General features: G+C 40.5%; 1 protein-coding gene across 1 annotated transcript; it reads right to left on the bottom strand.

Annotated features, from left to right (window-relative positions):
- Nucleotides 1–19,173: 19,173 nt before the first annotated feature.
- On the bottom strand, nt 19,174–20,565 carry drd1b (dopamine receptor D1b; the record flags this gene model as incomplete). The annotated part of the gene is made up of 1 exon (XM_083927547.1): nt 19,174–20,565. The coding sequence occupies one exon, from the start codon at nt 20,563–20,565 to the stop codon at nt 19,174–19,176; it is 1,392 nt and encodes a 463-aa protein (XP_083783673.1).
- Nucleotides 20,566–25,555: the final 4,990 nt, after the last annotated feature.

Raw genomic sequence — 25,555 nt, 5'->3', positions numbered from 1 at the left:
ATAGATTGTTTCTGTACCATTGTCTCCATCAAATGTGATTATTATGGCCAATGTCGTGCCACCATAACTTGTTTTATTATGGAGAGTCAAGTAAAATAACCACATTGGGAACATCATCACATATACACTTTTGTGTTTGTGTGTGTGATTACTGAACCTAGAAAAAGCTTGGCTCATTGAATATTTCTTTCACTGTGGTGCTCAAGTGTAATGTTTTTTTGTCATCCGGTATCTTTTCACTACCAAACAAAAATGTGATGATGTGCTTTCACAGTATCTGCCCAGGTTCCGCCACTCATCTATGTATAAACAATAAGTGGGTGTTAAGACTTCTGAAAAAATATGCCACAAGACGGTGAACTTTTGACTCAAGCAGCAGTGTGTGCTGCGTAAAGCAAAATCGGGACAGATCTTAAACTCAGCATGAAACAGCATGCAAAAATAACAAAAGGCATTATTTTTTCTTTTGTTCTGTCTTCTGGCATTCATTTCCCTTTTCTTTCATGCCTCATTTCAAACCAGTTATCTACCTTTAATTAGCACCTTTTTCAGTCTACCTATGTTTATCATTTCTTTATTCCTTGAATCCATTGTATTCTTTGTCCCTTTAATTGCCCCCCTCTCTTCTTCTTTCAACACACCCATCCTTTCTCATTTTCTTCTCTCAGCAGTGTTCAGCTGTTGAGTGATTCACATCTCCCCAGTGTGACCACTCCTCGATCATGTCTGCATGTTAAATCAGTCTTTTAAACTCACATACTTGCACATGCACACAAAACATACAGGAGACTAAACAGAAAGGAGCACGACAAAGATGGTCTTAGTCATTCTCATATGTCCTTGTGGGCTTTCATGCCCTTTTTAAGAGTCGTGTCTTGCTCTGATTAATATCCCAAACCCACAATATATTTTTTCCTTCTTAGAAATTGGGCAATCTGCACTCGTCATTTCTTTCTTTATTGAGATAGTATGGTGAAGGTACTCGAGACAGTGTCCTTACTGGATTTTTGGCTGGCACATTTGTCATCTGTCACTTTCTGGCCAGTTCCCTATTTCTAAATTACAACTCTTAGAATTTAGCCTTGCCTGTTGGTTAACACTGTCGCCTCAAAGCAAGAGGGTTCCTAGCTCCTTCTGTGTGGAGATTACATGTTCTCCCTGTGTCTGCGTTGGTTTTCTCTGGGTTCTCTGGCTTCCTCCACAGTCCAAAGACATGCACGTGTTCAGTTAATTGATGACTCCAAATTGCCTGTAGGTGTGAATGTAAGTGTGACTGGTTGTCTGTCTCTGTTTGTCTCTATGTGCCCTGCAATAGACTGGCGTCCTTTCCAGGGTGTACCCCGCCTTATGCCCCATGTGAACTGGGATCGGCTCCAGCCCCCCGCGACCCTGTTAAGGATGAGCAGTTGAAGATGATGGATTGATGAACTCTTACCACCTGTAAGACAGACACTGTCACTCACTATGGATAAGCCAATGATATTGAATTCACTAACCCAAACATCTGACCACGGTTAGCGACCTATACCCCACAGGGAATCCTCTGTTGTTTGTAATGATGGTCATTCTTTGTGCATAATGCCCTGTATTGAGCCTGTGTTCTGCCTTGTCAATATCAGTATACCTGGCACTTGAACCAAGGAAATCCCACAATAACTTTGGGGTATTGGCTGGTGTGACTGACCAAAGCTACAAATCCACAAAGGCTTAAGCAGCTTCATTGCATATGGGGATTTAAAGGTCTACAGCATAGATGAAGCCACAGTCAGTGCATGAGGGAGACCCATAACATGTGTAAATGTTGTACATTCTATTTTAACTTAAAAAACAAAAAAATGTCACTATACAATATACATCAGACCTTACCTCTTGTGTGAACATTAGTGACTATCAATATTGTATATGTGTCTCGGCTATTTTCAGACCACTATCCTAGGAATTATATTAATGTGGGATGATTCTGAATACCAACGTACAGTGCACAAGAATCTTGTAAGGTCCAAAAGTTGTGTTGCGAGTACGATTTTCATGGTTAAGTCTAGTTTGCATCCTGTATTAATTGCCAAACTTTACCTTATCAGTAGTTTATTTGTTATTATTGTGATTTTTGTCATTTTTGCCAATTTCAGAGTAGTTGCCTTGCTGTCCCTGGCTTCGCACAACAAAACAAAATATGATATTCACAGCTAGGTTTCACATAGCTGGGTTTACAAGCTTATTCAATTCAATTAGTCAAGCTAATTTGAATTCTTGTATTGCAATGCGGCTAATAAAAATCGAGTCTGACTCTGACTTGGCACTTTTTTTCTTGTTTTAATTAAGATAGCTATAGCTATAGCCACCAAAACATAATGAGATAATAAAGTACATGCTCCGCAAATGCAGGGAAAATACCTCACACAGTGGATGCACAGCTTTGGGAAGCCACATTAGAGATTTAAGACTTTGGAAAGACAGAACAATCCCTCTGCAGAGAATATATGTCTCTGAGATAATAAATCATCAGAGATAATGTGAAGAGCATTCTTGCCTGTGCATCTAAATACAAAACAAAGACCGTGGTTAAGTTTATTTTTTATTTTGCCACAGGACACATTTACTTAGGCTTTCATTTACTTTTCAACCTCGGGAGACCAGGGGCCAGATACTCAAATGATGCAGAAAAACCATGCCTTTTCCCACACATTAACAAATGTTAAAAAAGGAACAATGTATGGAGGAATGTAGACTTCAGATCAGCAGAGACAGCTGAAGGTGATATGATGAGGAGACTGAAGTCATTAAGTTGAGAGATGGGCAACATTGTTTTAAGGTTGTTTGCCAATTTCATTGAATGTGTTAATTTTTTTGTTCAGCCTATACAGCCTTCTGTAAAATGTCAATCCAAGGCACATTTATAAACTTCACTGTAAACGATTTATGAGTGAGGGATTTCATCATTCTCTTAACAATCGGACCATCATCTCCCTGTTAACGATTGTATAATTAGATCCTGTTCTGAAGCACTTTGTAAAGTCTGTTTCAACATGAGCAATATGTATGAATCATTGATCAGCCTTCCGATATTTAATTATAATAATGATGACTGAGAATTTAATGATAGCCACAGCCATGCATGATGAAAGTGCTTTATGCTGTTGGAGATCCAGGCGGTGAAACTGCACTTCTTTGCCATATTTCTCATTGACAGGTCTAATATGGTTGAGCAGGCACAAGTATTGATATGCAAATTGCCGTTAAAGAGCATTTCTACATCAATTCATGGCTCACTGTGGGGGGTGGAAATAAGGTTTTTGCATGTTCACCCAGTTCCATAATTATTATTTTTTTATGCATCTGGCCCCATACATCAAAATAGTTTAGATTATATATAAGCAGGCAGGGTTGTACTATGAGGAGAGTATGAATTAGATATACTCTAGACCTTAGAAAGAAAATGATGCATGGATACAATACCTGAATACTACAATGGCAGGGGACAAGTTAGATAAACCCTCTTCACTTCTCAGAGCTGCTAGACCTATGAAAGGATCTTTCAAAGCACTTTGCTCATACCTTAGAGCAGGAGAGTAAGGGTCAAGTGTGTGTTACAAAGAGCAAAGGCCCTTCAAGCATCTTCAATTATTCATACAAGAGTCTTGTTCATCACCTTGTGAAGTAGTGTGAAGTTAAGTGCCTATATACACATCCATGCATGCAAAAGGACCACTCTCTGTTGTGCTTCATGTCTTTCCTACTAGAGGTTTGCACAAGTTTACACAAGTCTGGACAACAAGACCATGCCATTGGATGGTATGAAAGTAGTTTTAATTGCAATAGCTGGAGGGTAAGGGGAGGATAGCATGAGGTTCGTGTTTGGTGGGAGGATTAGAGTCAAGGAGAGGGATGAAAAGGGTTAAGGAGAAGGATGATATCAATCCAATCATCAGAATTGTTTTGGGATTTGTTCATCTGCAATCCACACAACCTTGGTATGAAACATAATTGGCACCCTTTAGTCTGTGTGAGACGCACCGGGCTTTGAACTAACTTTCAAATGCATGTCAATATTACATGCTCAGAAGTCAGGTGATGTAGTAAAACGAGCTTGAGTGGATAGTTTGGTCATACACTCACCAGACTGTCACCCAGGAAACCGCGGTTCATGTCCCTTATTTTAAACCAAACCACAATCTTTTCCTGAACCTAACCAAGTCGTTTTTGTTGGAATTTACAACATTAACCATTAAAATTGCAACCGTCTAATGTCACTTCCCAGTACATTAGACGGGGGGTCCTGACAAAACATCTGTATGTGAGTAAGGGATGAGAATGAGTGGCAGTGGTTCAGAAATGTCGAGATTCAATGTTTCTGTGGTTTGTGTAAAAATAAAATGCCAACAATTTATTCTGGTGACTTGGTTGATGATATGGGTCGAGGTGAGTGATGGAAATGTGGTTGACTGGTGGGGAATGAATGGGGATGAATGGGGTCAAACTGAGTCAAAATGATTCATGGTGTGACGGAGCTTATGGTTTCATCAGCCGCCTGGGGTTCAAGTCTGAATGAATTAGAGATGCAGGTGAGTCAGTTAGTGGGAAAACGAAGCATGGTCTTTTCCCTTAACCTCAGATATAATACAAACGTTTAAAAAAATGTTTTTGCTTTTATCTGTATTGACTGTTAGTTTGTCAGGCTAATACAGAGGGAACAAACAGAGTTGGCGGGAAATGTGGTTTTCAGTTGGCATGAGATATGAAACCCTAAACCTAACTCTGTCTTCTCTAATACATACTTAACAAAAAAACTCCCATATTCTGCAGATAAGACCAGCAACACAAGACTCTCACAAATGTTTGCTTGATTTTCAAGTCAAATTAAAATTGGCAGTTGTCTTTAATGAGCCTCCCTTGAAACGGTTCACTTTAAAATATTTGCAATGATAAATTAGATGTGAAAAAAATTGATTTTAAAACCCCACACTATATACAGTATATATTTTGATGTATTATAGAAGCAAAACAAGCAACTTTTTAAAGAGCAAAACCTCAATAGCAGTGCAGTTGAACATGAGCCTTGTTATTTTTTCTCCCTGCCAAGTGCTGCGATTAATGGAACCAATAAAGGAAGCATACACAATATATGGTCTGCGAGATTACTTGCAATAAGAAAACTGTCCTGTCACAGCAATTAAGCGTAGTCTTTTCTGTGTCCCTGCCAATATCTTTCAATGATGTGAACATTTGTCACAACAACACAGCAAAAAGTGATGCTGTGAAGATATCAAACCCAAGGGCTGTTCATGGGGAACCGCATCCAGGGAAACCAATTAAAACTACAGGATGCATGCTTTCAGCACAGTGGAGATATAAGAAGCGTAATAAAAAGCTTATTTTGTTATATTTTAAGTTGCAGTTTCAAAAGATCAACTTCGCTGTTGCAGTGGGCTCTTGATGAGCTTTGACAAAATCCATGCCTGTTTCGGCCCAGTTATGCATCCACATGTAAAGTGCAGATAACAGAAAACCTTCTTCTAAAAATTGTATTGTGCTTTTAATGAAATTTACACTGTAAAAAAAATGGTGGGTACCTTTACGATTTATAGAAGTTTATGTTACATTTCTTTGAAGTTGAATTAGCCATAACAAACTAACCTGCGCTTTCTGATATTGATGTAACAAATAGGTAAAACACCACTCAAGGTAGGCAAGCACACGTGATAAGTAAGAAAGTGGGATTTGAGGTCTACTTCATTAGAAAGGAAAGCAATTTTCTTTGGATTTACTGATGAAACTATGATAGGGATAAAACCAAGGACGGCAGATAAGCTTAGTGACCTTGCCTTAAGGCGTCAACAAGAAGCTGAGTGGAATGAAAGGAAAAAACACTTACTAACTACTTATTTTACTGTGTTATGTTCATGACTGACTAGAGGTTTATAGTGTTGTAATGTATAGCTTATTCCTAATGATACAAGTGTTGCTCCGTTCATTCTCTTTTACGATTTAAAAAAAAAAAAAATTGCAGCCTGCAGTTTAATGGTTCAATGAGCCAAGATGAAAGTTCAGGGCCCCTTCTGGAAGAAACATGCCTGGGAGCCATAAATGTACTAAATATATACAACATTTCAAACATGATTTTAAAGGAGGATGATGTTAAATTTACATTTAGGGGAATACTTGTGTCAGCATACATGAAGATATTTTAGCAAATCGTTAAGGTTACATCTAAATATGTGTCATAATGAGTACCAGAAATAATAAAAATAATTTATTTTGACTATGCAGAAGTCATGGGGTTTAGATGATTAGTTTAAAGTGCAAAGGCAAATTATCTTTAGATTAGATCACGACAAAAATAGTCCAATTAATAACAAAGGTACCTGCGGTGCGAGCGGTGAATGAAGAAATGCATCGAACAAACTGGAGACTAATAGCTGCTGATGGCAACAGATATTAAAATTCTAACTTGTTAAGAATCTGCAAGTTGTATGTTTTACTTCCGGCTCTGAAAATAAAATAAAATTAATTAAAGTTAACTGAACTTTTATGAGGCAATGGGACAATGTCGTGTTTAAGTTAAAACTCAGAGAGATGCCTCGTTTGTTAAGTGGTTACATACAAGAGGCTTTTAACAAAGATGTACTGGAAATTAAAATAAATGGATAAAACAGTTTATTAAAAAACTGAGTGAAACAAAATGTAATGTACAGCATAATAAAACAATATATTAATGTAATGTATGAGGTACTGTCGAGGGAAAAGGCTGGTCAATAGAGCAATTTATTTGAGGGAGTAAATCATGGTATGAGTTATTGCTTAATTCCCACCAAACATCTTTGTGTAGTCTAAAGTAGGGCACGGCAGCTTTGCCTCGGGAGGTTAGGGCATAAATCATTACATTACAAATTAAAGGAAGCAAAGAGGAGACAGGTGCAGCACAGAACACAGCAAACACAGCACTGGTCAGGAGATAAAGGCAGCAGCTGCACACATGCAGATACACACTGTACCGATAACAGCACAGTGATACAAACAACTTACACGCACAGGTAAACATGATTACACCATCATAATCCATTGTTACATACCACCAACCTCCTAAGTGGTAATGGAAAGCAGTAGTGGAATGTAGTTCAATGCATTTACTCAAGGTTTGAGGTACTTGTCAGGGTCGGTAGGGTCGGGTGTCGTTTGAAAAATTAAGATAATAGTGATTGTGATACCAATATTTCAGTATTTCCCAGCCATGACAGTGAGGATAGTATTCTTTCCACATTGAGTCTGTGTCGCGCGCGTGTGTTTCATCATGGCAAAATGTGGTCCTGGAGAGGGGGGATAAATCATCTGTCTATCTGTTTGTGATAGACAGGCCAGATCAACCAATCACAACAAAGCGTATGACGTACTAACAGAGCGTCGAGCGACCAGACTGAATAAATAAAATGGAGCTTGCAAGCTCAGGATGGTGGAAGTAGAGACTTAGGAGGTGGGGTAGGGGCAGGTGGACATTGTGACAAATATTTTTTTATAAGATTATTTTTTGACAGACAGGAAATGGGGTTAGACTAGAGAGGGGAGACCCGCATGCTCTGCCTGGAGGACAGGCCTCTTTACCTGGGGTGACTGCTCTAACCACTTAGCCAGCGGCCGCCCCATCGTGATATTATTTGAATATTTGCATTCTATCTAACTTTTAAGTCTACTTTTCAGATTCCAGTTCTTCATACCCTTCCTGTCCAGTAAATGTCATGTATCTCTAAATTATGTGATTCAGGATTAAGTGTTATTTTGTGGATTTTTATAAAATGATCCTACTACTTAAAGTGAATAAACTATTAAAAACTCTTGGATTAGCTGGAAAATGCATCAGCATGAAACAATTTAACAGGGCTGTTTTTCTGTGCTCATTAAAAGTTGACTACAAAAATATGATAATCATGTAAAATATGATGTATTCATTTCAACAGTATATAAAGTAGTTTTAATTAGCAAAACTTCAACTTCTCCCAGTCATCTCTTCTTTCCATAGACCCATTGGGATGTTCAGAGGTTGATAAAAGATCAACAGCAGATGCCATAGAAGTGGTGTACTGAAAGCTGGAAACCTGAAGATTCATTTGCAATGCAGCTCAGTACTGCGTGTGGAATTTCTATATCATCTTGCACGGTTATCAGGCGTAAGGTGTGGGTTTCAAATTCTTTCTTGCATGGCTATGGTGCTATCGCTGTGACAAATCTGGCTGTGGACAGACATACCATACACCTAGCAAAATACTCAAAACAGTACAGTAGGTGTTTCCAGGACCACATTTTGTTCACAATGTAAAAAAACAATACCAGCGTCATTGTCGCTGCTGGTAATAAGCATTCATTTGTAGTGGTGTTTCTGGCCTACTGATGACAAGCTAGAATTATGCAAGCAGGTGAAGATTAATTCTCTGCCTTTCTGTTGTGCACCTTGTCATCAGTCTGTTCTAATTAATAGTAGAGAGATACTGCATTGAAACTGATAGATTGTGCAGAGTCAGAGTCACTGAGTACACCGGAAACAGGTGGTGATTAGTCCTCTGGATTAACAGGACATGCTTATGTAATGAGTGCTCTCTGTTTTCCACAAGTACCTATTTGAATATAATGAAGATCTTTTTGTAATGGAAGCTTGTTGTCTTTTGTATCTGTGACTTTCTTAATGGCCGTGTTTTAGTGTCTCTTTCCATTACTTTATTTATTTGTTTGTGAAATGATGTCCACTTACATTGACATTATGCCTCACTGGCAGGCTGGATTCATCAGTTTGCTGACTGCTCTGCAGTTGCCAGTACTGCTTTAACTAACATCTGTTTGATCCCTCCCCCTCTCTCTCTCACAAACACACACACAAACACATAAACACACATTTACAGTGCAAGTTATTTCAGTCATTTGTTCTCTGTTTAATTTCTTGTTTAAAAAAAACATTGAAAACGTACTAAATTCAGTTTTGTGTGTTTGAGTAACCTTTCAATCCATTCAAGTCAAGATTTTTGTAAATACAGCAGCTGAAGTAGTCACTGAAGAAAGGACCGAGAATGTTACGACCTTGAAATGTTCTCAGACAGTACAAGGATTCAAGCAACACTTGTCTATGGGTGTGTCATTTTACGATGAAGTGCCACTTGACATTTAAAGAATAGGTAATTAACCTATGTCTTGCTGGAGTTCTTCTCCTGGCTTAAACAAAGACCTATAGGCAGAGGGGTTTCTAGGGGATGGCCTGAAATCTCATTGACCAACCCAGTCAATGATTGTTGTTGTCTATAAGATGCTATAACATTGTCTAGCTTAATGTTAGAGTGCATATATTGGTATCATAACAAACTAAATCATCAAAGGAATCCGTCGGTACCAACCACCTCATGCTAACCTGTCAGGAAGGAGGCTAAATAACGCTCCAACGTTAGTGTTATGCTCTAATAACATGGTCACACCGTGATACATGGGGTTTGCTGTATGTTGCTAAATAGGGGTTAATGGATCTTTAAGAGACTGTGATTATTATGGGATGCTACGTTACGCATGGAGCAAGTGAAAACAAAACAAGGAATTGTTGATCTAGACATGAGGCTGAAGTAAAAAGTCAGTGTATGTTCTGAAGTAAAACGTCTGTGCGTGTCAATCTTTCACACACAACAGTTAGGCTAAATGTTGGCAAGGGAAAAACTGCCATGGCCATTTTCAAAGGGATCTCTTGACCTCTGACCTCAAGATATCTGTATGAAAATATTTTCTATGGTTACCCACGAGTCTCCTCTTTACAGACATAAACAATTTATGCTAATCCAGATAGTTTGGGGAAAAAGTTCATGCACTTTTTCTCATGCAATACAAATGTGTTATTTGGCCTATTCTAATATGGTGTATCTGAATATTTCTGTATTCTGGGATCCATAATGCTTGAATTTCGTTAATTGAACTGACTGGAAAGCTGAGAATGTTGTGGATTCATTGAGCCCAATTCCATTCATGTGTGATGAAGTAAGTCACCATAGCAGCCACTTCGTTGTAGTGAGAGCCTTTTTTAAAAAACTTGAGCTCACTGTATAAAATTACCGGTTGTGACCTCTAAGATAATCACAGCCTCGTGAAACTTAACAACCGCAGAGACCTAGGGCTTCGTCAACAAACATTTTCACTCTAGATATATAATTGAGCTCCCTACAGCCTCTGGAAGACAAATAGTCGGTGTGTCCGCTAGTGGCTACTTGGAACATTAAGAGTTTGATGTTATTGTACATGCCACTCCTGCATAAGTCATTGCCTCACTTGGGCTACCCCAGTCCAAAAAGTCTGTACACGCCCCTGCCTAGAGGACGATGCTTTAGTTTTCAAACACCAAGATAAATCTCCTTCTAAAAAAAGGAAGCTCACACTATAGTCAAATATCTACATGTCTGTATGTTCTGATAAGATCGTTGCCAGGCATGCTTTCCATTTTATTTGTACAGCTTCTGGTGAAGATGTAAGAAACAGTAATTCAGCAAAACCTGAACAAAAGGTTTGTGATTATAGAACATGTAAAGACATGAGCGTTTCTGATTAGAAAGTGAGATTTATGGAGTTTGACGGTCAAACCAGTGAGAAGCTGGTGTGTTTATGAGAGGTAAAGCTCATGAGGTTATGCTATTCACAAATGATGGGAAACTACAAAATTAAACTGGATTCAAGAACAATAAAAATAAAATACACCATAAAAAACACAAAGTTTATCCTTTAAATGCTCATGCTGGCACAGCCCAGTGTATTGATATTTAACCTGATCCAGCCTGAGAGAGAGAGAGAGAGGCAGGAGTGGGTCACAGTGGAAATACAGTCAAGGTTAATGATAGACTGCAGGCAGCAAAATTCCACAACCCATAGTGCTGTTTCTGTGTGTGTGTGTGTGTGTGTGTGTGTGTGTGTGTGTGTGTGTGTGTGTGTGTGTGTGTGTGTGTGTGTGCACCCAGCTGTAATGAACTTATGTAACTACACCAGCACTCATTCCCAACTTAACAGAAGCAGCAGGCAGCATCTTATCAAAAATTCAGAACCCTTCATATTTGCTGAAAAAAATCCACAGAGAATGACCAAATGACTCCAGTATGAGATTTTGGATTTTTTTGCATTTTCCTGATAAACCTTGGTCTAGCCCAGCATGTTAACAGAGCCCAGCAAATAACATGGTTTAAATATTTAATAGCTTGCATGAACAAATGAATTATCCTTACCCTCAAATCAATAATTTGGATCCTCACATTGCAAAATGATGTACCTCTAATGAATTCAGTCAAGTTATTATATTAGCGGGAGATGAAGGTACAGGCTGGTGTTGCACTGGTAAGTTAGAAAGGAGCTAAATTAAGCCATTTCTTCTGTCAACACACACTCTTTCTCATTGAATTGATGTGACGTGTTACTTCTGCCCTTTTTCATTACTATTGTCTGGCCTGATTCGACTGCAAACATGCTGCAAATTAAACAAGGAAGGTTATCAGGTCATGAACGATCAATGGGCCATTTGGGTTTACCACAGTTTGGGACATATGGGACACAGATCTGTGGACAGATTTTTCGCTGCTTAAGACATTCGAATGAATTCATCTGTGATACCTGCTGGGCTCCACTGATTTATGAGGATATTTCTACATTTGGTTAAAAACAAGTTTTGATCTCAAATCCTCTCCCACGTTCTTTAATAGTTGCTTCTCTGACAGTGAGATGCTTTTCCTCTGCTATCCCTCAGAGACACCCAAGATCTCTCTTGCCTTGAACTGCTGCTCTTGATTACGCTAGAGATCCATGATATTTGTAACCACCTTGTCTTCCAACCGTCGCCCATGGGACCTGGGTTTGATTTTATTCATCTTATTGCATCGTTTCATTTAATTCGATGTAGACTTGCATACATTTAAAGGAACATGTCCTTGAGCTACATCTTTACCTCTGTCTCTGCCAGCTAATTCTCAGAGGCCTTTTTGACAGTTACTTCCAACATTACTCAAGCTCCTCTGCTTAACACAGAGGTGCTGGGGCTTTTGATCACTCTGCTTGACTCTTCTGCTCTCCTGAGTAACGAAACAAGGAAAACAAATGGTAGAAATATAGCCCTGCCATTGTTAGATGACATCATTACAGTGCTGTAAACGTTATAATATTGAACTCTTAAAGATCTAAGGGACTTTATTTTAAGGAACCACCATAACTCTTGTTTTAAATAGTACTGATTCGGGTATGAGCACTCTGACAGGACCCTATCTATCACTGTTAGCAGTTTGGCTGCTTTGAGGCCATTAGTTTAGGAGCATCTTGCATGAACACCTCCATCTGTCCCCTGCATATTGTTTCTGCAGAGTTTTTGTAAACTGCACAGATGCAAGCTTTTTACCTACGAACACCTGTCTTGTCACAGGTTTTTCCCCCACATCCACAGTTTTAAGAAGTAGACTGTAATTTGATTTTAACCGCGCTGGCATGACTTGTGAAGCGAGGCAAGATTCACTTTTTTGTCGGCGTCTTGAACCGTTTTAACAAATAAATGCCAGGCAATGTTAGGAGAATCAGTTTCTCTTTCACACACTTAGCAAACAATAACATTATCTTACTGGAATAATGGCCAATTTGTATTGTGGTCATAAACAACCGAGTCTCTTGAACTTGCCTGAGGATTTTGGCGACGTTCCTAACTAATTTGGACCTTTACGTTGTCACATACAGATCTGCTGGGTAATGTGTAGATTATTTCAGGTTTGTACATGTGTAAAATGGGTGTAAAAGGGGCTTTGTTTTGCCCATATCTTTCACATATCATTTGTAAAAGAAAATCCATCATTAACCTTAACCATTAACCCAAGCGGCCAAGTCAGCCGAAGAAGTTCACAAGTCTGTCTGTTAAAATAGCTGCCTTACTTGAACACTTACACACCCATGCAACTCCACAAATTTGAAGGGATTTGCCTTTATTCCTGTTACAAGTTTTACAGACACAAACTTTGAGAAATGTGTCAGTGCCAACACATTTATGTGCTATATTACATATGAGGTCTTCCTGACAATGTGTAAAGCCTAGATACTCACTCAACCTCTAATCTCATCTCCTCCCCTCTTTTCTCCTAACCAGTCTCTCCTTCCAAACTCTCCTCATCCTTCTTTTCTGACTCACCTCCTCTCGTTCGCTCTCCTGTCCTCAAGCATTGGAGAGACTCACAGTCCCTCTGGTGTGAAGTGCTTTATCTCATCAAGAAATGGATCAAGCCTGGCAATAACCTCAATAAGACTTCACTCCAGCAATCAAGTAGAAAAATATTAAGCAGCAGTTCTTGAAAAGAAAGTTAGTAACAGTAGAGACGCTTTCAAAATAAGGCTTGTTCGTGTTAGGAAAAGGTGAGGAAGAGGTTTGGACGAGCTGAAAAAAAAGGACTCATGTTGTCACATAAAGAGAGTTACAGTAATTACAATATGTGTTCTTCTGTAAAGAAGGAAAAATGGTATAGCTTGTAAGTATAGCTTCCCTATAGCTATTCTTTAAAGTCACAGTCACAGTTGTATAACTGAGATTTTACAGGTCCTTGAAATCTGAGGGAAGAAGGAAGAATCTACAGTATCTCTGTAAACTTGTGTTTTAAGGAGCTTTACTCTCTTGTTATGATACTATGTTTTATTCATAATCACGCTGCTGCCTTTCTCTACAATGTCTAGGGTGTACCCTCACTGTGAACGTGAGCCCAGGTTCCTTTTCGTTCCTCCTTATTATACAGCCATACTGTATGGTCTTTCAAGTCACGTCAGCCCGCTATTCTTTTTGTTTTGGCCCATTATTTCATTGCATTGTCTCTGAAAAATAGTCTGCTTTTGCAAAATGAGTAAGGGGGAGTGTGCATTTTTTCCTACATGTACAGTACATTGGTTTATTTACTACAGTACACTGCATAACTATTAAACTTTACCAAAAGACAGAGTCAAAGTAAAAGAAACACAGAAACACTGCGCCTATGTGACGCTACGTCCATGCCCCAAGTGTTTTGGCTGTAATTGATCAGGAAGTTTAACTTTGAGGTCATGGGTTTTGTCAAGTCTTTCTGAGTAGTCAGAATGCTTTTGTTTTTTTTTGTTTTTTTGCTTTAGGTGAAAATCAGATGAGACAAGCTCCCTCCAAGTGAGCTGAAAAAGATTATTGATCCATTCACATCTCTATAGAGGCAAAATAATAAGGTGGGGACCTCTAAGCTGTGGGCTGAATCCAATTACACACTTAAACAGATATTATATTATTATATTGATGTTGAGACTTATTCGGTAAATTAGGTAAATTGTTTACAGAATTTTTCTGCAACACTTCCTCATAGCCTCCCAAAACGGTATATGGCCACATTTTAAAAAGTTGCAGTTTTAAACATGTGGTTAACGTTGCAAAACTGAACTACTTGGTTAAGTTCAGGCAACAAAAAAACCTGGTTAGGGTTCGGAGAAAAGATTATGAATTGACTTAAAATTAAAAAAAATTATCGTCTCCAGCTTTAACTTTCAAAGTCAGCATCGACTTTTGGTTTCACACGGGACACTAACAGTGGTCTCCTGGGGAAAGTCCTGTGTTTGTTTGACCCAGCATCACCCTAACATCCTCCCTATGCCGACTTTGGTTCTCTTTATACTACATTACCTAACTTCCTCCTTTGCTCCCTTTGTAATTAATATAGCCACTAGAGGCTGCCACCTTAAAACAAACATAAATACAGGTCATAATAAGTTGTTTTAAAAATTTGCCGTTTTTTCCTTGGCCTGGAATTTTACATCAAGTGCATGAACACCTGTTTTTTTCCTTTATTGTAGGTATTAGCTCCTAAAATGTTACTCTGTGTGCATTTAAGCATGTGCATGTGTTTGTGCCAACATTTAAGGTAACAGATGAGGCAGGTGAGAGAGCAGAGCAAGAGGACGTTACAACTATCAAGAGGCTGTCAGTTATGTAAATGTGGAGCGAAAGGCAGGAGCACAGTGAGGACACCACGCTCAGGGAGCTGGAAAAAAATATGCGTCACCATTCAAAATCAATCTCCATTGATTCTCTACAGCGACATGATCTTCCAATAGCCAGTGTCAAAGGTACAGCTCCACTCACATCCACACACTCATCTCAAATAAACACAACTCAGTGAGTGCAGATGAAAAAAAAAATACATACATGTTTATTTTACAAGAAGGGCACATTTTTTTTGTACAAACTGTAAACTAAATACTGTAATTATTCCGAGGGTTATAATCTTTGACATTACGTTCATGATTGAACACCAGAAACATGTAAATAAATAAATATATAAATAGTCAGTGACTGCTGCATTTTTACCGTAAATTATACACTCACACTGGAGAAGACATACAGCATGTAAATTTGCTACACACATTAAGGATTTTTGAAGATAAAAAGCACTTCGTGTTCATCACGACTACATTTTGAACATCATTGTACAATACTCTATCCCTGCACTCGCCAACCCTAAATACTGCAATTTAATTTTGTACATGAAGCTTTGTCACTGAATTGATGTCGAGGTAGGGACTCCGTCATTATCTTAGAAAGTTTAGGTAAGTTGAAACATCATCGCCACATTCCCAGGGCCTTGGAGCGTTGTTCGGCCCTGCTGCCTGTCTGCTGTATCTCTTGGGCCTCCATCGGAGGGAGAGGAGGGACTCTGCACTGTCAGATTTGCTTAAGTTGTCATACGTCTTGTAACTACACGGACTGAGAGACCATGTACTTTCACCATAGCTCCCCAGAGCAACATGTAGGGCAGACTGGAGGGAATGCTCAGGTTCAAACAAAACATTTCGCTTGTGGGACTGTCGCCTGACATCGCCCTTCTCCAAAATCAAAGCAGTGGCATCTGGAGAGATGATTCACTGAGTTGACAAGGTGAGGGCTTGTGTGTGGGAGGAGTGGGGGATGGCTCCGTGGAGCCAAGATACAGCAGAGATCATTTCAACTCACAGCTGGAGGTATGTTTCTATAAATTTGTACATACAGCATATACGAAAAACATCTGGTAAACTTGTAAATGCCAATGATGTCACAATAAATGACAGACTAATCTTTTATCCCTTATAAAAACACTTTTTAAATCACAGCATAAGCTACAGTACAGCAACATTCAGCCAAAAATAGGAATTTTGGCAACAGCAATAACAGTTATACTATAATAATCAAACGTCCAGGTGGGGCTTTGATTCAGCATTTTAACTCAAGCTTCAGAAGGGAAACAGTAGGCCCTGTCTGTTTAATAATAAATTCAATCTGTGTTAACATCGGGAACGCTCATCTAGTCGACAGAGGCAGTCAAGAGAAAAGAAAAAGAGATGGAGGAAAAAGGAGGGTAGAGGGTGGGGGTGGATGTGGAGGGGGGAAATCTTACCTAAGGCAGTTCCCCTCCATGTCCAAACCTGACAGATTATATGCAGCTCATGGTGTATTGCATGTTTGAGCTGGCTTGTGTTTGGAAATAATTAATGAGTAAATTAAGAGGAACTGATGAAGAGAGAACAGGGAGGGTCACTGAGCTGATATGGTTGAGACTTTCTAAAAAGGCATTGCAAAGATTTAACTCAATTCAAACAGCTAAACCAAACTCCAGTTCATAAATGCCTGTTTTAAAGTGATGGAGCAGCAGGTAGCAGTCGCTGAGGATAGGGAGGCAGAGAGGACAGTGAGTTGCTTTTGTGTCAAGCCAAGTCACATATTGAACTAAAAGCCCCCCCTCTCTTTGCTGCCATCTAGATAGCATTGGATTTTCCAGAGCAGGAAAATCAAATGTTTCATTCAAGACCAATTGCTTTCTATTGGATCAACTCTTCCTTTCTCTGATGTGCAACAGTTTCACGCCTTCATGGACACACATAGCACATGATGGACACTCAGCATACAATGTCTGAAAGCATGCTTTCGAGCATTCTTTCCCCAGCCACACTGAACTCAACAGAAAAAATATCTTTACAGGCTTCGACTAGAGAGAACATTATGCCTAATCCAACCTATAAATAAGAACAGTGAACTACACGTATTTTACATTAATACACACACACACACACAAACACACACACACACACACACACACACACACACACACACACGCAATACATTCATATTCTTATGTTCTCTGTCCTTATGTTTGCTTTTAATGCACACAAATAAGCAAAACTAAAAGCAAAACTAGGTAACGTTTGAAAGAGCGATACCAATTTTCCTCTCACAAATGGAAAGTTGAATTCATAACATAAGCAATAACATAGACCATAGCTAAATTAAATACAGTCAAAGGTTTTTAATGCTGCAGCCATATTTGGTCTGGTAAGGCCAGTAGCCTATGGTGGCTAATGTCAGCTAATGTAGAAAATTATAGATTGATGTAGCTGTATAATGGACATTATAGAGTCACGGATTTTTGAAACACATGACATGACATGCCGGCTTGAAGGAAAGGAAGGCTTGTTTGAGCACTGTAAAAAATATATTTTAAATTTAGTTTTACAGCTCATATAAAATATGTTTATCCTAGGGACTAAGTTGCTTAAAACTGCCTTTTGTAAAATACTTTAATGTTAACACTTACATTGTAATGTTAATTTTAATTTTTTTGGTTTGCAGGGTAAAAACAATGACTGCACTTAAAATTTGTTCAGTATCTTGAAGGTCATCCCCATTGTGGTGGTTTGTCTTGGACTCCACCCCTGGAAACAGAGTGACTGTCCCACTGCATGCTCCACACCGCCACTGCAGCACAGCATGGCTCCCAGCATGAGCAATTTACAAAATCAGATATATGCAAGTTTCCAAAAGGTCACATCAAGCGTCACTTTCATCACGGCTGAGTGAACTCTGCTGCTGCTCCTGCTGCCACCTCTGTCCAGATGTGGGGGTTTCAGTTTAAACATTTACATTATTTTTTAATTAAGGACTGACAGCACTTGGCAAAGATAGAATCCTAAGTAGTCTACCACTTCAAGTGGACAGAAGAAAGACCTAAAATGGAGGGCTGCCAGAGGAGACAGTAAGGAGGAGGCAAACAGAAAGCAAAACACAAAAGGAAGGTATGGTGCATGTGTAAAGGACCATGCTGACTGAGGAAATGCTGGAGAGGAGAGAAGAGGTTGAAGATGCTGAAGAAAAGAGGGCAGTGCAAGGGAGAAAGGGACTTTGCTGACTGAGGAAAGGGGAGCAGGAAAATGGATAGGAGAGGAGACTGTAGGGCCCTAGAGGGGATTCTGAAGAGACAAAGCTAATAAATACAGGGGATGAAAAACTTTATGTCAGCCAGTCTGATCAGTCCCAGGTGGGCACAACTGAGGATGGATCAGAACAGGATACAAGGGAAGGAAAGTAGACCATAGGAGAGATATTTGGAATCTGGAGATGCTGCAAGATAACATGAGTAGGGGGTGTAACAGTAAAATATTTATAACTATCTGAAAACTTGGCTTACAGAACTCTACTCCATTATTTCCCCCCCTGCCAGTTTTAGATTGAATCAGAATGTTGTTACTTTGGTGTCTGAAGCAGTTTCAACTCACAATTACCACTGCAATACAGATGTTTTGATTTTGCTATACAATTGTTATTAGAAATGTACTGAAGAGAAATAACTGCAATAAACAACTAATAATACTGTACCAAAAAACAATTGACCCACATTGCTCTCTCTTCCATGAAACACATACAAAGCACCGACCTACAAGACATTTTGCTAATAGTTATTACATCTTCCTCCAATACCGTAGACTGTGTTTTTCAGGACTGTGTCAATACTGTACAGTATACACATGCAGATGTATACATCTTTGTAAATATTTATATAAAAATGTATACATGAGCTAGTGTTCCGCTTTAATATTCACATTATCAACATTTATCATCAAATGTGTCAATTTCATCAATAAATGCTGAGAGTATTTTGCAGATAGTTATATCCAGGATAAAGTGCCTTTATTTTAAAACATTCTGTAGCTTTTTCCATGTCGATTTTTTTTTTTAAGTCTCAAGATCCTGTGTATCCAGCTCACTGTTTCCCTTTCAGGCATGTCTTAAAGATATCTGTCTCTTTTGTTATGTTTACTGTTCTCCTGTGTATGCTTTCCTTTCCCTTTGTTTGTACATACATGCCTTGGTGTACTCCGATCCATCTTTGCCTTGTCTCAACATGGCACAGTTTTATGCTGTCCGTTCTGTGTTATGGGATTGATCTTTTCCAGTGTGACCTCAGTATCGCTGTCTAGATTCCCAGAGATGGCTGGGGAGAGTTTCTCCAGGGCGTTGTTTACCATGCCCACCTCGATCTCCCCTCTGCATCCATCCTTCTTCTGTAACTCCTCTTCCTGACACAGGATGCTGTGGGGGATCACGTAGTTGGCTGAATGGTTGCCCTCCTTTGGGATGTGACTCTTGGGCTGATACTGACAGTTGGGGTTCGAGGTAGGGGCGCCCATGTTGTTGTTAATACTGACGATCTCAATGGCGTTGCTCCCCGGGCAGAGTCGGTGGCAGCCCAGAAGGATGGAGAAGGCCTTGCGGAAGTCGGCGTTGAAGGCATAGATGATGGGGTTGAGCGAAGAGTTTGCCCAGCCGAACCACACAAACACATCGAAGGTGGTAGAGCTGATGCAGGGGAAGTCTGTGGCACCGTCCGGCAAGTTCGGCTCACAGAACGGGACCATGCAGTTAAGGATGAAGAAGGGCAACCAGCAGCACACAAACACTCCCATGATGACTGAGAGTGTCTTTAAGACTTTGGTTTCTCGTTTGAACGACATTTTGAATGAGCTCTCAGTCTCTATGCTCGAACTATTCCCCATGCTGCTGTGACGGTTTTTGGCACTCTCCGCTGCCCGCTCCAGGGCAGATATTCTCCGTATCTGTTTCTGGGCGATGCGGTAGATCCGGGTATAGGTGACGATCATAATAGCCACGGGAATGTAGAAGCTGATAAGGGAGGAGGAGATGGCGTAGGTCCTGTTAAGGCTGGAGTCGCAGTTGTCAGGGGGCAGATCGCCGGGGTATGTTCCATTTAGCTCTGCGTAGCTGGTGGTCTGAGCTTTGTGCCAGTTAAGCTGAACAGGAATGAAGGAGATGAGGACAGACAGAGTCCACGCCACACTGATCATCAGACATGCCACTTTCGGGGTCATCTTGCGTTCATAGCGGAATGGGCTTGAGATGGCCCAGTAACGGTCTACACTAATCACACACAGGTTCAAGATGGAGGCAGTGGAGCACATGATGTCAAACGCCACCCATACGTTGCAGAACGCACCAAACGGCCAAAACCCCACAATCTCAGTCGCTGCCTTCCACGGCATTACCAAGATGGCTACCAGAAGGTCAGAGATGGCCAGCGAGATGACAAAGAAGTTGGTGACCTTCGACCTCAGGTGTCGGAACTTGGTGACGGCAGCGCACACAAGCGTGTTGCCTAGCAGCGTGGTTAAGATAAGAAGGAAGAGGAAGCATCCTGTCAGCACACGTTTGGACGAGTCTCTCTCTGGTAGCAGCTGCTTTCCATCTCGAACCGTTGAGAAATTCTGATCCATTGTTTATATTACACTGCTGATGAAGCAAGATAGGGGATGGGTGAGGGGGGTGTCAACAGTCACCCCATCACATCCCCAGCCTGTAGCAGCTGTGCCTCTCTGGGGAGGAATTTTAGACACACGGCGTAGCTGGTGGAGAGCTCAATTGTCTTGGCACCAGCTCTCCCACAGACTGGGTCATCCATAGGCTTCTTGTCACAACCACCATCCTTGCACCCGAACTGCTATGAATATTTCAAAAAGATCTCTTTGGAAATGCGCCCCCCAAAAATGCCTGGTTCATAAATTCCTGCAGCAGCAACACAGACAGTAGACATTCTAGTTTGAAGAGGAGGAGGAATATTCCAGCTGTTGTTTGCAGTTGTTTTTCTAATCAGAACTGTAGTCATAGAATGGTGTAAAGCAGCAGTGAAAATTATATGAAAAGTGGAGTCCTCCTCTCTCTGGATGCCTCAGCTGCCAAGCGAAAGTTTCACACCGTATTGTGGCCGAGCTGTTGAGTAAACAGAGGCTTGGCCAATCTGTAGCCTTATATACAACCTCATCAATAACTTCTATTGATGGTTTTCGCGCTGCGTTTATCCGATTTGTTTAATGATCCTCTAGGCGTGTCCGTGGGATTATATTGGTGCCTGTATTGACGCTGATCCAGCCCGGTTATTAGGTGTTGATGTGGGTTTTTTTTCTTTTTCTCTTTGAACGCAGCTCCCTACTAGTACATGCCACTGTCTCCAGCCAACATTTGCCCCTGAGTGGTGAGCCACACACAGCATTCAAAAGTGTCAACAGTCCATTTTGATCTCAGGGAGATTATACATATTACATGTCTAATTCGTAACATGTAGGGAAGTACATGAATATCACAACTCTTTTTATGCTGACATGTCGTAATCCAGATGCGAGGTCATTTCCCCCCACTTAGGTTTAGTTCGCGTGCCCATTTGTGTGGACACAGCAAAACGGCCGCTCAGCTTTCAAAAACATTCAAGAGTTATTTTGGCCACCCACCTAGAGTATATCTGGCAGTGCAATCCCTGGTTGACGTCTTTGAGTCAGAGGCGCAGTTAATGTTCTTATTTTATAAAATTTTAGACAGCGTGCGCTCCGCTCTGTGGATGTGGACAGCTCAGGACCCGCAGCACCGGTCTTAGGTCAGCTTGAAAATAATTCCGTCCAAAATGCCCTACGCCAATTGGACGAATTTATGAAAAAAGAAAAAAAACTTAGTCCAGCAAAATCCACATCATTTCGGTATACATCCAACTTGTATCTCGGTACCAAGTGAAGGAGAAGGAGCTCACCCTCTCTGCGCACTCCCCCATGAGAAGTCAGTCACGCTGTCCCCTGTTACGACGGTCCTCAGGTGTTTTTTTTGTTGTTTTTTTTAAATCAGTCCTTATGCTTCTCTTTTCTAGGATCATCCTCTGTTGTGCAACATTCAGTTACTCTGTGATGTGTTTGCGGTCTGACTGGCCGCCGGGAAATGATGGGAATGACTCTGGTCTCTCCAAGCCCCGTTTCCATGCGCGCTCCTCTCTCTCCGCTCAGCTGCAGCCTGCTGCTGTGCGCCACGGTCTTTGCCACAACTACTCCATCTACTCAGAGAGGTTGTGAAGGGTAAAGGCGTTCAGATTCACACCTACAGCACTATTACTGTTTGCTAAGGAGCTAAATTCATGAGAAAAAGGTGTACTATGAGATAATTTACACAGAGGGAAAATATAATTCCTGTTTCTTAAATTATGTAAATTTCTGTGTGAAACCCAGTTGGTAATGACTCACCAATAGGTTACATCATAAACTCTCTGTTACATGTGTTACATTCACAATAATGATGTCCCTTTATCTGCTTGAACTTTATTTCACATCTGACCCACAGTGACAACAACTGTAATAATATCACTGCTGTAAAGTCCCAAAAAGAAAAGAGGAGCTAAATATGAAGGTGCCTATGTCCTGAGCTGAACTTGTAGCCAGCAGGCATGCAAAGAGAGGCACAATGAGGCCATCTACTGGATACAAGATTGTGGAAGATTATGAGAGAGTGGGAGCCAAGAGAGAGTGCAGCGCTGTTGCATTAACGTCATCTTAATAAACATGACCGAACAGCTCTGAATTAGATTAGTCCCATGAGCCACTGCAGCAGGGAGACCCATGGAGCAGAGGCAGTGGGTGTTGACATATGTGTGTGTGTGTGTGTGTGTGTGTGTGTGTGTGTGTGTGTGTGTGTGTGTGTGTGTGTGTGTGTGTGTGTGTGTGTGTGTGTGTGTGTGTGTGTGTGTGTGTGTGTGTGTGTGTGTGAGGACAGTCAGAGGGGTAGATGTGAATTACAGAAGCTAATGCTATCATACCGCCAGCTGCCAGGCAGGCCTGGCCAGTTAGAATATTAACTATTTAAGAAGATAAAATCCTCAATGGACTCTGCCCTCCTGTATATGTGTGTGTGTGTGTGTGTGTGTGTGTGTGTGTGTGTGTGTGTGTGTGTGTGTGTGTGTGTGTGTGTGTGTGTGTGTGTGTGTGTGTGTGTGTGTGTGTGTGTGTGTGTGTGTGTGTGTCTTGTTATGCATGTGTGTGTCTTGTCATGCTTGTGTGTCTGACTTTGTGGGCATCTACGATTGAGCATATCTGTGTTTGTGGATGTGTACATATGTTTGTGTGTTTGTATGTGTGTGTGTGTGTGTGTGTGTGTGTGTGTGTGTGTGTGTGTGTGTGTGTGTGTGTGTGTGTGTGTGTGTGTGTGTGTGTGTGTGTGTGTGAGTAATGCATGTAGACAAGCCAAGTGTAAGAGGCCTGGCAGACACAACGCCCACATTTCCCTGTAGCATAGAGCCAGGGTGTGCGTGCAGCTGACAAAGTTCAAACCAAGACCACGTCACACACAAAAAAAACCACACACACACAGACTCGTTCACTCACTCACTCACGCACACACAACCAATCATGCAGGGTAATTTATGTCTGCTCCAAAAAGCAAACAAAATAGAATAGAATGAAATAGATTGGAAATGTCTTTTTGGGTTGACTTCTTGCCATATACATGTATGGATCAGACGTTGCATATCGGTCAGATGTTCATTTGTCTTTCAAAACACATTTATAGTTGTCTCAGTATTCCATTTGCTAAAAAAAAAAATCTATTTCCAGTTTGCTACATAAAAACAATAGAAAATAAAAACGAAAGCATTAGGCCTTGTGCATCAAAATTCCGATCAGCATGTGTCTCTACAATTAACTGGATATCCTTGATGCATTTGAAATGTGCAGCAAGAGTTTTCTCACACGTCTGCTGGTTTAATTCAAATTAATTCAGCAAGTTTGCTAATGAACGTTGGGTAACTTTTGTGTAACTTTTCATGATGCCCAGAGAGTTTGACAGCTCACCTCCTGACAGGAAGTTCATCAGGTGTCTTCATTCTGCTGACCCCCAATTATTCCTACAGGCAATGATATGGAGGAGATAACCGGAAAACTCTCACCACCTGAGTAGTACCCGCAGATCCTATGGAGGGGAAATAGTGCCGTCCTTTCATTTTCAAGGATTCCGCAATTCAATTTTAAAATATTACCACAAGCAGAGATTCAGCCATTCAAGCCATTATGGAAATGTCAAAAGATTTAAGGATACTGGGCGGGAAAAAAAATCTGCAGACAGTTGAGAGAGTAATTCTTGGCACTGACAAATTTCATCCTACACTTGAATACTGAATAAGGTTCAGACAGCAATGATCTACATGCCTATATATTTATATTGCTGCTATCATAAAGGATAACTGCTGCCAGAAGGGCTGTGTGAAGCCAAGGGGCATTACTCAGCGGCACACAGATGCTCTAAAGCATGTTCCTTAAATGAATAAAGCACAATGTATCAACTTATCAATGCTGGTTTTGTGAAACGACACATTCCAGGCACGTCCCTGAGTCCGTCTACTAAATGTTCAGTGGCTGCCTTCATTTGAAATTCAAATCTGGTACAGTAAATTTACAACAACGTGTAGGAACCAATTAAAAATTATAGCTTCTTTTATGACATTAAGCAGAGGCAGCCTTCATTACTCATTAGCTGGAGCCTATTTGTTTTCTTCTTGGGGCAATTACCTTTAACAGCAGTGAATACTTATCCACCTGTGATCCAATCAGCTATATCAATGATATTATTATTTACATAACTTAGTGTTAAAAAATGTTAAGTTAATATTGCATCATCAGGATAGTTGACATCTATAAACAAAGTCAAATGAGTAAAACAACAAAAAACACAGTCAGAGGTCTTTTGTCAGACGCCAGTGGTCAGCAGAATAGTGTTTGTTTTTTGAAGCAGCAACAACGTTAATGCCTCCTCTTAGACTTCATGATTGGCGTCAGGAGAGATTGCTTTTCAAAGGCACATTGGTTTTTCGGTGTAGAACAAGAACACTGAACGGCGATAATAAAACATCAGTGGAAATTTATGAGATTTCTATCAAGGTGATCGTTGTAGGATGACACCGTTTTTCTAGCCTGTCAACAGCATTCGATTATTCTCTGTGAAATCACCAAATGAAAATAAAATCAAAAAACAATAACCGTCAGACATTACTCATGCTTGACTCATGCTTTTCTAATATTTTACTGACATGTAACAGAGTGTGTGTGTGTGTGTGTGTGTGTGTGTGTGTGTGTGTGTGTGTGTGTGTGTGTGTGTGTGTGTGTGAAAAGGATGAAATGAAAAGGAAACTAATCCTGGCAAAGATGTCCCACACACACACACTCTCACTCTCTCTCTCTCTCTCTCTCTCTCTCTCTCTCTCTCTCTCTCTCTCTCTCTCTCTCTCTCTCTCTCTCTCTCTCTCTCTCTCTCTCTCTCTCTCTCTCTCTCTCTCTCTTCCAAATCCTCTTTGTCAGTGTGACATCCATCAGGTTCGAGGTTGTCTTTGTTGTTGTTGTTGTGAGGCCTCTAACCACCAGACACCCAGCTCGAAGGAAATGCTGTGAGCTAATCCCACCCCTGAGA

This window comes from Echiichthys vipera (assembly GCF_963691815.1).
Source record: "Echiichthys vipera genome assembly, chromosome: 14".
Taxonomy (NCBI): Eukaryota; Metazoa; Chordata; class Actinopteri; order Perciformes; family Trachinidae; genus Echiichthys; species Echiichthys vipera.
This window is presented reverse-complemented; position numbering and strand designations above follow the sequence as displayed.